This window comes from Homarus americanus, unplaced genomic scaffold, assembly GCF_018991925.1.
Source record: "Homarus americanus isolate GMGI-L3 unplaced genomic scaffold, GMGI_Hamer_2.0 scaffold46583, whole genome shotgun sequence".
Classification (NCBI taxonomy): Eukaryota; Metazoa; Arthropoda; class Malacostraca; order Decapoda; family Nephropidae; genus Homarus; species Homarus americanus.
In genome coordinates, this window is record NW_024731675.1 from 1,306,189 (window position 1) to 1,320,132 (window position 13,944).

Genomic DNA, 13,944 nt, shown 5'->3' on the forward strand with positions numbered 1-13,944 from the left:
CCTCCCTCCCCTCTACCTTCTTCCATCCGTCACCCTCTCTCCTTCCCTCCCTCCCCTCTCTACCTTCTTCCCTCCCTCCCCTCTCTCTCCTTCCCTCCCTCTATGAACACTAAGTACAATACTTCGAGAATGTACACTTGAAGCCCTGTACAATTGTTCATGGACTGTTTAATGGTACAAACATATATATTAAAGTGAAACAAATATAAATATATATAGTTATGTACAGTACATTTATAGAGGAAGACAACAGTGTTCCCATTAGTATTAAGTTTGTTCCACGTTGTTCCATGGTTCATCCCTGTTTGTTCCATAGTGGTCCTCGAATCCCTGTTCCATGAATCCATAATTGTTCCAGGTGTTTCATGGATTATAGATTGTTCCATTTTGTTCCATGGACCTCTGATTGTTCCATTTTGTTCCATGGACCTCTGATTGTTCCATTTTGTTCCATGGACCTCTGATTGTTCCATGGATTTCACTGAGTTATCTAGATATGATTTTGTTCCACTCTGTTCATGATTTTCTGTTCATGTTCCATTGTTTTCATAATCACATTTCCCACAACACAGAACACATTTGTTCATTAAAGTGTTCAGCTGTCGGTACTACCTGAACAAGGAGTACAATGAACACTTCACTCTGTTCAACCAGGTTTGTTCATTCTGGTGGAATTAATTAGATTTGTTTGTGAACATTTTCGTCTGTTCACTTGCAGAACATTGAACACGTACAACGAACTAATGAACACAGTATTAGTTCATTCTGGTGCAATTATGAACATTTGAGTTTGTTCATCACCAATAGAGACGTGTATCATAACCATCGTTTCTGTTCATATCAGTACAATGAACAAATATTGAGTAGTGAACATTACATTTTGTTCATCAAGGTACACTTATAATTATACAAACTGTTATTGAACACATGAATATTTGTTCAACTCCAGTTGTGATTCTTGATATACAAATGGAGGAAAAATTCACTCCTGTTCATCTGTAGAACATTGAACACATATAGTGAATAATGAACATGGCACTTTGTTCATTCTGGTACAGTTATAATGAGTATTTATGAACATTTTGTGTTTGTTCACCATTGTTTTAGTTACAATGTAAGTTACTGTGTCTTGTGACCTTCTTTGAACACTGAACATATAGTCTGGTTGATGAACAATGTTATTTGTTCATCCTGGTACAAGTAGAACATGGTGAACAAGTGACTTTGTTCAAGATAATAAGAACAGTTCATCTCATACAAGAAAAAGGAGTCAACAAACATTCCATAGTGAACAAAACTGAACACACACACACAATACTATCCCATAATTGAATTTTCAAGACTAATATCAAATGGAACAAAATTATTACAAATTGTTCATTTTTTTAACTCACTGGAACAAAATAGTGCCACGAGTGTTCAAAAAGTTTTATAATCATGAACAAAATATAGAAATATATTAAAGAAGAGCTATTTAGTTATGTTTTCTTTTTGAACACAGTTTTTGTTCATTTGTTCACATCACACAAACAATTGACTTTGTTCACATTACACAAACACGTTTTTTTGTTCACATCACACAAACAATTGACTTTCACATTACACAAACACTTGACTTTTCTTCCTGACCAAGCCACTGGTCGTAAAACTAACCGATTTCTTTGAGAATGAAGCCGCTACTTTCCCTTCAACATTTGGTACTACTACTTTCCCTTCATCACACGTAGCTGGTACTTTCTCTGAACACCCTGAGGTAGATGGAGTACTTTCCTTCTCGTTGACGTAGTTAACCATTGATACTCTTCTCCCTGCATCAATTGTGTTTATTTTACCTGAAGGAGTTGTTACGTCAATTGATTTACCTCTTCGGATTTTTGGCAAGAAGGAAGAGTTCTTTTCACGAAGGGAGGATTTATTATTACGAGAGACATAATGACCAATATCCTCAAAATTCTCCCGTCTTTTTTGCTCATAGTGGCCATTTTGGGAGGCTAAAATATCCCCCTTTGATACCATATTAGGTATTTTACGTTTCTGAAGACTATCTACCGGATTCTCATACTCATTACATTTCTCTAATAGTTTCTCCTCCAATTCTTTATCAAGTCTATTTACGCTGTCTCTAATCGCATCGTTTTCTATGGTGGCTAAACTGTTTGGTTCTTTTGTGGTGTTGTCTAGTGGTTCATCTTGGTTCGTGTCAGGTTTGGGAGGATTTGGGTGGTCATCTTTTAGCTTGGTTTTGTCCTCAGGTTCTTGCTGGTGTTCTGTTAGCTGCTGTCTCGTGTGTTTTGTTGTGTTGTGATTTTCCGTGTGATCGTTTCCTCCTGTTCTTGAATTTATCGCCTTTCCTTCTTCTAAACAAACATCTCCTCCTCTTCCTGTTTCTCCTCCTCCTCCTCCTCTCGTGACGTAGGAGGTAGAAGGAAGATGTGTACTATCAAAACTCATAGCCTGATTTGATAGCCTTTCCATACGACGGGTGTCTCTGGGTACGCTATAGTCCAGGGTCATCTGTTTGCTCACCTTAGCTTTCGTCTTCACTGGCGTTGCTAGCTTCTCACTGGAGGACGATAGTGTTTCATTATCGTTGCCACCAGCTGTTGTGTTGGTAGTGAGTTGTGAGTGAGGTGGTTGTTGTGTGGGTGTAGAGGGGCCCCCGTTGTGTGTGGCGCTGAGTATATCTTCTACGCCTTCACCTTCACAGCCTCCTTCAGTAGCACATGGGTTTGATTTCACGACTGGAGATTTTTTATCGTCCGGAGACACTCGTTGGATTCTTTGTTGACTTCTGAAGGATAATTTCTTTTGTGTTATGACCTGATCACCACCAACACCACCACCACCAGGATTCGTGACAGACATACTGAAGGGAAGGTCACCATCATTATACCCGTGGATCACCCTGCTGGAGGTCACGCCATCTTTAACACACACTACCACCTTCTTCAGGATCGTGGCATCGTCAGGAACAACAGGATCACCCTTCAGTGTTGTGTCTGTTAAATCCTGTGAGTTCCTGGTGCCTGTAGGAACCCTGATGGTGGTGAGGGAACTACAGGAGCTATCACCATGGGCGTCGTCACTAGAGGAGGGCAAACCGCAGGTGAATTCTGGTTCTGAGGGGGACTGTGAACACCTCCTTACCAGTAGAGAATTCCCGGAGGATATAGGAGCTGCATGACGAAGTAACGCCCCTTCGTCAGGTCTGAGGGCGTAGGAGGAGAGAGTACTGCGGAGCTCAGAGACAGGAGGATCGTAGGGCGTCGACACAAAGTAGGTGATAAGTGTTCCTTTACCTTTGATTGGAGTAGGACCTCGACATTCACACTCCCACCCGGCCCCCTGGAGGATGGCTGCAGTCTCCTCCGTCACCTGAAACACAACCAGGATATATAGCACAACCAGGATATATAGCACAACCAGGATATATAACCCAACCAGGATATAACATAACATACCTGTATCCTGCCACCTATATTACCGGGACATACCTGTATCCTGCCCATCAACCCGGTAGAATCCATCCTAGAGGCGACATTGACGGTGTTGCCCCAGATGTCATACTGGGGTTTCTGAGCGCCCACAACCCCCGCTATTACTGGGCCGTGGGCGAGACCTGAGGAGAGTAGTGAAGATAAGAACCACAGTAGAGTTGATTTTTCCTGTAGTGGGAGGAGGAGGAGGAGGAGGGGGGTAGGAGGAGTAAGAAGGAGGAGCAGGGGAGATGAAGGAAGAAGGGAGGAGGATTGTAGTAGCAGGCCAACAACATCATCACTACCCCCACACCACACACACTACTCCCCACACCACACACACTACCCCACACCACACACACTACCCACTACCCACACACACCCTACCCACTACCCACACACCCTCACCCACCACCACACACCTGTAAATTCACCCACACACACACCCCACCACCACCCACCCCACCCACTCACCCACACAACCCACCACTACCCACACACCACAGTACCACACACACCCTACCCACTACCCACACACACCCTACCCACTACCCACACACACCCTACCCACACTCACCTACTCTCAGTTTAAAGCTCTGAAAACTTTCTTTGTTGATAGCATCCAGCACAGCAGCTAGAGCCAGGGCGAACTCCACCAAGAGCACAAGACAGTGTTCCGTTCTGTCCCTGGCCTGTGGGGGAGATGGTAGGGTTAGTTGTGTGTCTGTGAGTGTCTGTATGTCTGTCTATGGCTGTCTGTGTGTCTGTATCCGTTTGTCTATAGTACTATCTATCTATCTATCTATCACCATTATAAACACATAAAAATACTTACATTCTCAAAATCCTGTAGCCATGTAAACAACGTATATATATATATATAAATTAACATACATACAAGATGCTGATATATAAATTGCTATATAAATCACTATATAAATCACTATATAAATTACTATAGCATTTTGTGGTGATATGAGATTTGTATTAGTTTGTTAAATGTGGAATTATTTACGTATTGGACAGGTATAAGAGACAGGTGTAGATGTTCAAGTAGAATCAGAGGTAGATGAAGAGAGGTAGAGAAGTGGATTATGTCGAAGTAGAAGAAGAATCAGAGGTAGAAAGTAGATGTAGAAAGTAGATGTAGTTCGTAGACGTACCTCCTCCTTGCCGGGGTGTAGACCAGACGCCACCATGTAAGTGCTGCCGATGGTCTTGATCTTCTCCACCAAACTGTACTTGGGTTTTAACAACAGCTGTGAAGAAAAGTGCCTTGAGATGGTTTTAAAGTGCCTTGAGTGTGTTAGAGTGTCTTAAAGTGCTTTGAATGTCTTGATACTATCTGTAAGTGCTGCCGATGGTCTTGATCTTCTCCACCAAACTGTACTTGGGTTTTAACAACAGCTGTGAAGAAAAGTGCCTTGAGATGGTTTTAAAGTGCCTTGAGTGTGTTAGAGTGTCTTAAAGTGCTTTGAATGTCTTGATACTATCTTAAAGTGCCTTGAATGTGTCTTGCGTGTCTTAGACTGTCTTAAAGTGCCTTGAGTGTGTACTGAGTGTGTTAGAAGTGTCTTAAAGTGCTTTGAGTGTCTTTATAGTATCTTAAAGTGCCTTGAGTGTGTCTTGCGTGTCTTAGACTGTCTTAAAGTGCCTTGAGTGTGTACTGAGTGTGTTAGAAGTGCCTTAGAAAGTCTTAAAATATCTCATATCAAGAATATTAGTTGACCTTTAAATTACCCACAATTCCCCCTAAAATAACCTGTAATTGACCCTTACCTTATCGTAGTCACAGATGATCTCGTTCAGTAGCCTCAGGCATTCTAATCCTTGTTTGTTGACATCTGTTTCGTCATAGAACTCCTTGTAGTTGGGTATAGACGCAAACATGACCCCCACACTGCTGTACCTCTCGTGGTAAAGCTCTTGTTGCTGTGGGGAGAGTGTGGGAGTGTGTTAGAGGGTGTGGGGGAGGTTTAGCGGGTGTGGAAGGGTTTAATAACTCACAACTCACCCATAACTCATCATTAACTCATAACTCACCTGCGGTACATTGGACGACACTAGGTACCTATGAGCGAGATAGGCAGGTAAAATATTTTCCAGTAATATTTTGTTAATTCCTCGCGTAGTCTCGACCTCTTCCTGTTCCACGGCTACCCTCGAGGCCCAAGTGTAGTGTGTCCTCGCCCTGGCCTCGCTCTGACCTCCCAGCACGCCCAATACGCCCACCAGAGCCAAGACCTGCACGCCTACTACCACCCACCACGCCACACCCGGTAACCTAAAGTAAAAAAATGGTGTAAATTGGGTTAGTTTCCACGCGTTTAGGGGTATGGTATTGTGTGATTGGTTAATAATGATGTGATAACGATAATACAACAACACCTGAACTACCTTACCTGTGATAATAACGACTGAAGTACACAAGAAGAAAATTATCATCCCAATCGTAAATACTAAGCTCGTGGTCCTTGTAGAACATGAGGGCGTTGATGTGGGCGGTTGTAATGAGAGTCATAACGAATATTTTGGTACAAGCGCCCACTCTAGGGAACACAGCCACCACTCCTATTGATAAGAGACACGCCCATACCCACAGCTGTTGAAGATAAGGTTAGGGTATGGTGTTAGATGGGTGACGGAGAAAGATATAGACAGGCGGACAGAGATGAACAGGGCGACAGAAAAATGAGATAGAGGTACATACATACATACATACATATACAGTATACATACATGTAGTTTATTTCCACTACACCATTGCACCACTATACCGTTGCACCATTGTCACATTGCACCACTTACTTACCTCAGCATCTCGCTGTTGTGGCCGCAGAGGCAGTGTGAGAACAGGCAAGGTCATGTTTACATCGTCATCAATTGTGGTAGGCTGTGACGTCACCGGGCGAGGCAATTCTTCAGGCACGACCTACGGATGGGGGAGTTCCTTTACCTTCTGTTATAAATGTTTCTGTTTATTAAAAAATATATATATGTTTAAGAATAATTTCATATAGTTCAGATATATATTAATTTTGTCTATATAATGTCTGAGATAATGTTTAGATTAGGTTAAGTCAGGTCAGGTGAGGTCGTACCAGCCAGGTCATCGCCAGCAGTACGCAGACGACCACGACGACCCAACAGGTGATAATCCGGGCGGTCCAGCGATTAGTCACCACCCCACGTCCACAGGACCACGCCCACTGCGTCAACACCACCACCCCACACGACCACCCGCCCACACACGCCCACAGCCACCACGACCTGCGGGAGATAGACCATAACCCAGGTATGTATGTATTAGCCCTTGTCTAACAGATCCTAATACTTATATAAATGTAGGTTACATACAATAGGTTTATATCACCCACAGTAACTCTCCTATGAGCCGTGAGTTAGTTATCCATTAGTCATAAAGAAAGTAATCGGTTCTCGGCCAGTCTGCTCCTGCCTCTCACGCTTCCCTTGACGTGTGACCACAGGAAAAAAGGTCACGTGACTTGTACAAATTGTCAACACAATATATACAGGTATATGATAACATTGCACGTAGGTTAGGTTAGGTTAAGTTAGATGGATCACCTGAAGAATTGTCACCTCAGCCTGCTCCACCTGAAGAATTGTCACCCTGCCAAACTCAGGGGTGACAATTCTTCAGGTGATCCAGTTAGATTAGGTTAGGGTTTTCCCTGCATATTATTAACGCTCACAGCTTATATCGTTAATTACGGTGATATCCCAATAATTATGCAATAGTTTAGTTTCTTAATAAATGGTGAAAAGACCATTTGGGTTTGAGAATTTAACCCATAAACAGTTATAAATGTTGCTTCCAGTTCACCTCTAATTAGTGATTCCATAGGTAACCGGGAACTGTAACACATACTCACCCGGGCGGCAGGGAGGCAGCGACAAGGGTGGCCACAAGCAGCGTGAGGGCGGTGGAAGCAGCAAGAGCCTGATGATGGGCGGCGTGTGGGCGTATCCTGTACTCCACCTCTTGCCTCCACCCCCACCACCCACTCTGCCACCACCTGCGGGCGGATTTTAGGAATATTTTTGGTCTTTTATGGATTTGGGGATAATTTTAGGGAAAATTGGGACATTTTAGGGATATTTTAAGTAATTTTAGTACTTAGGAGAAATCTTTAGGGAATATTAAGTTATTTTAGGGATTTAGGGGTAATTTGGTAACTTTGGGGAATATTATAACATTTTAAGGATTTGTTTTATATATTTTAGGGATTTTATGGTCATTTTAGGGATGAGGTGTGAGGTATGGGGGTATTTTTTAAGATATTTGAGTGAATTTTACGATTTCTAGGACATTTTATGACGCGAGCACACACACAACATCCTTGCCACAAATTAGCGAGAAGTGACAACAAATTATTTCGGAAAATTGTGTCTAACATGTTAAGATAATGAAGTGAACTCGGTCATTAGTGATAGATAGATAAGATTAACGCACTTACACCACTATTAGACACACACACACCTGGAAATACTGAATCTCGAACTTGTTACATCAAGGTTCTCTGAATGAAGACGGAATGAACTTGGTGCATTTCCTCAAGCAATACTTGGAATTTTTTAAGACCAGATACAGTATTACACATATAAACGAAGATAATATTCTTAATATTCTCTTATAACGAACTATTATATAACCCTACCAGTATATATCTAGTTGTTAATGGCAGTAATACGTTATATATACAGCGAAATTGTCAAATATAGTGAGTCAATAGTCTTAATGGAAGCAATATCTGGCAGACAGTGTTTCCCTGAGTTGCCAATTGGTGAGAGTAGATGAGTTGTAACGTTAATTAGATCATATATTTAAATATTAGTATAATTAGGAACCTCACAATACCATAAATGCGTATATAATAAACTGGATTATATTTAGAGTGAATATAATCGTGGTTCAGAATAAAGTGGTGAAATAAAGTAAAAAAAAAAAATAATTCTTGTAACGCATGATGTCATAATGAAGGCATAAAGCCGAACTATATTAATAACTGTATACTTCTTGTAAAATAAACATTAAATTTATATATATATACCGTATATCCAAAACCGTAATAAGTACAGAAATATAAAGTTAAACCAACACAATATTTTTTAATTATCAAAATCAAGCATAGAAAACGTGTTGAACTGTGACGTCATATACACTCTTCAACACTGCTTGCTGACCCCGTCGTCTGTGGTGGCATATAGTCTAGGGCGCGACGAGATGTTGAACAGAAGCGTACAGCAGAGCCAAGAGGTTAGTACTCTGGTCTTTGATAATATAAGGGGTGTGGAAAGGGGGGTTTTCTTTCCAATTTTTCAGGGGGACGTTTCAATCATTCAGGGGGACGTTTCAATCATTCAGGGGGACGTTTCAATCATTCAGGGGGACGTTTCAATCATTCAGGGGGACGTTTCAATCATTCAGGGGGACGTTTCAATCATTCAGGGGGACGTTTCACTCACTCAGGGGGACGAGTCAGAAGAGGAAACATTAATAAATTCTTCCTTCCTGTTATTTTCACGTCGTAACAATGAGAGAAAGATATGTTAATCAGTGTTATTGTCAAGAACGACGTATTGACAGAGGCTGGATACCGGTATTATAAGATATTCATATACATGTACTGAAAAAACAACGCCACTCCTCTGAAACTCTTGGAATTTTTGGCGTAGCTTGTGTCGAAGTGTCTAATTAAAAGTGTCTTGTGTCTAAAACTGTGTCGTAAGTGTAACAGTTTGTCAAAAAGTGTCTAAAATATTTGTCTTGTGTCTAATAGTCGGTGGAAAGGGGAATAACTATCTTTGCCTGTCCCCCCCATCTGTCCCCTCACCCTACACTACCTACCCCTCACCACCCCACATAAATACTCATAATTCCTCTACATTATATAATTTAAATAGCTTCATCTACTCCCTAACCTAACGTCACAACATACATACAAACCCAGGAAGCAAAAGATAAATTATTTTATGTCAGGAGGAAAATGAACTCAGATCGTTCACAAGACTTTGGAGTTGTGAAATATTCAGCCAGTGAAGAAGAGTCTGATAAAGCAAATATTTAACCTTGAACTGAAGGAAGATCTTGTGTAGCAACCACTTAGAAGGTTAGGGACTGAGTGTAGACCCGTTCAGTACGCGTCTACACAGAGTTAGATAAAAATAGCGAGAGACAGACACACACAGGGCCAGGTGTCAGGTGTCGACTATAGAGCTCTTGTATTACCATATGTATGCTAGGAAGAATGTATTTTGTATTTTTTTAGGTAGATGAATTAGAGTGACTGAGTGTATGTAACCTATAGCATTTATGAGACCTTCACACCCTGGTTAGGTTAATGTAGGAGAGGCATCTTGGGAGCTGGCTAGATCACACACACACACACACATCCTGTACCACTCTCCGTGACCTTTATCTCACACTACTGATTTGACGACTGTGCCCCCTCCCCCCTTATCTCACCCCTCCCCCCTTTATCCTACCCCTCCCCCCTTTTTCCTACCTCTCCCCCCTTATCCTACCTCTCCCCCTCCCAACACACCATACGCCATTTTATATACGTAATACAACCAGGCTCTATATTTCAGTGTATTCACGGCTGGTGTAAGAGTAACACCTAACCTAGTGCCCCTAGAAAGAATTCAGAGGAGAATGACAAGACTAATCCCAGGCATTAGGAACCTTGAGTACAGAGACATGGAAGTCAGGGTTAAACAAAGGGGACATTACAAAGGTACTCAAACTATCCAACCAGGAGCGAACTCGTAACAATGTTTTAAATGAGACAAATTTAGATTTAGGCGCGAGAGAAGTAAACATTGGTTTGGAAATAGAGTAGTGGATGAATGGAACAAGTTACCAAACACCATCAATACGCTGGATAGCTTCAAACACAGGCTGGATGGATATATGAGTGATAGGGGTCGGGTGTTACGGGACTGTCCAGTATAGGCCCGCTGCAGTTTCCTCCATTCTTATGTTGTTATAATACCTAGGGCCCCTTATTGAGCATAATGCCTACGGCCCCTCATTGAGCATAATACCTATGGCCCCTCATTGAGCATAACTCCTAGGGCCTCTCCAAGGGCATAATGCTTGCGGCCCCTCCAGGAGCATAGTACCTAGGACCCCTCCAAGAGCACAATAAAAAAAATATTTGTTTTCAGATGGAAGATCCACTTCTCACAAACAACCATGCTGACCTTGACCTCTCTAACCCGTGTTTCATCATGACCTTGGATAAACTGAAGCCACCTGACCTCACCCCACCCAAGGTCACAAAGAATGACTCAATGACCTTCGCTTTCCCTAATAACGTAGTTACTGCTGACTCATCCCTTGATACGGTAAGGTCCTTGGTTTGATGATATTGTATTAGTTATAAAAGATGGTATTAATAGTAGAATTAATAACAATACAGTAATAATAACAATAAACTGCTGGAACGAACATACATACATCCGGTCTAATATACACATATCCCCTTCAGAACTCGCTGGATATCCCGGAGGTGACAACAGCGCCAATAGAGGTGAGTTTTTACCACCGAAAATTTTAACATGATACCCAAGGCACCGACTATATACAGAGATAGTGAAGAAAATAGATTAAAAAGCGAGATAGTGGTGACTAGTAACGATGTTAGTGAGCAAATAGACAAACTAAAGCCTAGTAAGTCAATAAGTCCCGATGAGATATTTGCCAGAGTATTAAAGGAATGTAAGGAAGAGCTTAGTATGCCCTTAGCAAAGTTGTTTAACAAGTCCTTAAAACGGGTGTAGTGCCAGAATCCTGGAGATTAGCGAATGTAATACCGATTTTCAAGAAGGGAGATAGATCACTATTCTCTAACTACCGTCCAATCAGTTTAACATCAATGGTAGGCAAATTACTGGAAGCAATAATTTCAAACTCTATTCGAAATCACCTGGAGAAGCACAAGTTGATCAATGATTCCCAACATGGCTTCACAAGCAGGCGTTCATGTCTAACTAATCTATTAAAATTTGTTCAGCTGTTTTCGAATCAGTGGACGAGGGGCACGACTATGATGTGGTATATCTTGACTCTAGTAAAGCCTTTGACAGAGTCCCTCACGAAAGACTAATAAGAAAAGTGGAGGCTCATGGCATTGGAGGAGATAATCTAAAATGGATTAGAGCGTGGTTACAGGACAGGAAACAGCGAGTGAGCATTAACGGCACTAAATCCGAATGGAGTAACGTCACTAGTGGAGTACCCCAAGGCTCAGTACTTGGACCATTATTATTTATTATATACATAAATGACATAGATATCGGCGTAGACAGCGACTTAAGTAAATTTGCTGATGACACTAAAATAGGACGTGTAATTAAATCTGACGAGGACTCCGCAAAACTACAGGAAGATCTAAACAAATTTTTCGAATGGTCTGAAAAATGGCAGATAAGATTCAATGTAAAGTACTCAGTGTAGGAGATGTAAACAGGGAAACCAGATACCAGATGAACAACGATGTTATTGAGAAATCCGACTGCGAGAAAGATTTAGGAGTAATGATAAGTAGGAATCTTAAGCCAAGTAAACAATGTGTATTTGCTCGAAACAAGGCTAGCAAAGTACTTGGGTTCATACAAAGGAGTGTTAGTTACAAGACTAGCGAAGTCATCTTAAAATGACAAGACTAATCCCGGGCATTAGGAACCTTGAGTACAGAGACAGGTTAAAGCATCTTAATTTGCACTCCCTCGAGAGACGTAGAGTGAGGGGCGATATGATAGAGGTGTATAAATGGAAGTCAGGGCTAAACAAAGGGGACATTACAAAGGTACTCAAACTATCCAACCAGGAGCGAACTCGTAACAATGTTTTAAATGAGACAAATTTAGATTTAGGCGCGAGAGAAGTAAACATTGGTTTGTAAATAGAGTAGTGGACGAGTGGAACAAGTTACCAAACACCATCAATACGCTGGATAGCTTCAAACACAGGCTGGATGGATATATGAGTGATAGGGGTCGGGTGTTACGGGACTGCTCAGTATAGGCCCGCTGCAGTTTCCTCCATTCTTATGTTCTTAAATCTACCTTGTGCTAATTAGTTATTGTAAACGTGAGTCAGACAGATAAATATCTCACCTTGCTTAATAAACACAGATATAGACTGGTAACTAGTTGTGTTTATCGTTCTCTCTCTGTAACACACACACATTGTAATACACAATCTCCTCCCTTCCTTCCCCCCTCTCTCGGTCATTTCACGCCCTCTCTATCCCTTCCTCACCCTCACTCTCCCTCTCTCCCCACACCTCGTATCAAGGTCCTCTCTCTCTCTCTCCCTCACTCCCCACCTCCCTCACTTTCCCCCCTCCCTCCCCCTCCCTCACTCACTCTCTCTCTCCCCACAGGTCGTCCCAAGGTCACCACCACCACCAAGCACACATCCATGGCTCAAGAAACTAATATATATGTGTGAGGATTCCACCTATATTGTGGCGTTTGTGGCTCTCATGTTCATAGCTATACCATTCATATTTCTTATACGGTTTCTACTTGATCCTTAGTCAGTCTCTGTCTCTCTATGACAGACTTAAGGAGCAAGATATATTTGTCTTGGTTGTCAGTGAGCATATTTACGCCACTGGCCACTCATTGAGCATTTTTACCATATGTTTTGGCCAGTCAGTGAGCATTTTTCCTGTGTTTTTGTCCAGTCAGTGAGCATTTTACTGTGTTTTTGTCCAGTCAGTGAGCATTTTACTGTGTTCTTGTCCAGTCAGTGAGCATTTTCACCCTACTGTATGTTTTGACCAGTCAGTGAGCATTTTTCCTGTGTTTTTGTCCAGTCAGTGAGCATTTTACTGTGTTTTTGGCCAGTCAGTGAGCATTTTACTGTGTTTTTGTCCAGTCAGTGAGCATTTTACTGTGTTTTATGGCCAGTCAGTGAGCATTTTACTGTGTTTTGGCCAGTCAGTGAGCATTTTACTGTGTTTTGGCCAGTCAGTGAGCATTTTACTGTGTTTTGGCCAGTCAGTGAGCATTTTACTGTGTTTTGTCCAGTCAGTGGCATTTTACTGTGTTTATGGCCAGTCAGTGAGCATTTTACTGTGTTTTTGTCCAGTCAGTGAGCATTTTACTGTGTTTTGACCAGTCAGTGAGCATTTTACTGTGTTTTTGGCCAGTCAGTGAGCATTTTACTACTGTATGTTTTGGCCAGTCAGTGAGCATTTTACTGTGTTTTTGACCAGTCAGTGAGCATTTTACTGTGTTTTTGACCAGTCAGTGAGCATTTTACTGTGTTTTTGTCCAGTCAGTGAGCATTTTACTGTGTTTTTGACCAGTCAGTGAGCATTTTACTGTGTTTTTGTCCAGTCAGTGAGCATTTTACTGTGTTTTGTCCAGTCAGTGAGCATTTTACTGTGTTTTTGTCCAGTCAGTGAGCATTTTACTGTGTTTTTGG

General features: G+C 41.7%; 2 protein-coding genes across 2 annotated transcripts in view; one reads left to right on the forward strand and one right to left on the reverse strand.

Moving 5' to 3' along the window:
* Positions 1-88: 88 nt before the first annotated feature.
* Positions 89-13,944, reverse strand: part of LOC121867730 (adenylate cyclase type 2-like) — a 46,158-nt gene continuing 32,302 nt past the window's right edge. The window contains 11 exon segments of the mRNA XM_042367785.1: positions 89-3,375; positions 3,495-3,619; positions 4,054-4,168; positions 4,312-4,323; positions 4,640-4,735; positions 5,256-5,408; positions 5,520-5,760; positions 5,879-6,078; positions 6,289-6,408; positions 6,578-6,746; positions 7,373-7,516. Coding sequence (XP_042223719.1) covers positions 1,600-3,375; positions 3,495-3,619; positions 4,054-4,168; positions 4,312-4,323; positions 4,640-4,735; positions 5,256-5,408; positions 5,520-5,760; positions 5,879-6,078; positions 6,289-6,408; positions 6,578-6,746; positions 7,373-7,516 — 3,151 coding nt within the window. The 3' untranslated portion in view covers positions 89-1,599.
* LOC121867729 lies at positions 8,578-13,539 on the forward strand. The gene is made up of 4 exons (XM_042367784.1): positions 8,578-8,757; positions 10,671-10,850; positions 10,994-11,035; positions 12,893-13,539. Exons 1-4 carry the CDS (start codon positions 8,725-8,727, stop codon positions 13,046-13,048), a joined length of 411 nt encoding a protein of 136 aa, XP_042223718.1. The 5' UTR covers positions 8,578-8,724; the 3' UTR covers positions 13,049-13,539.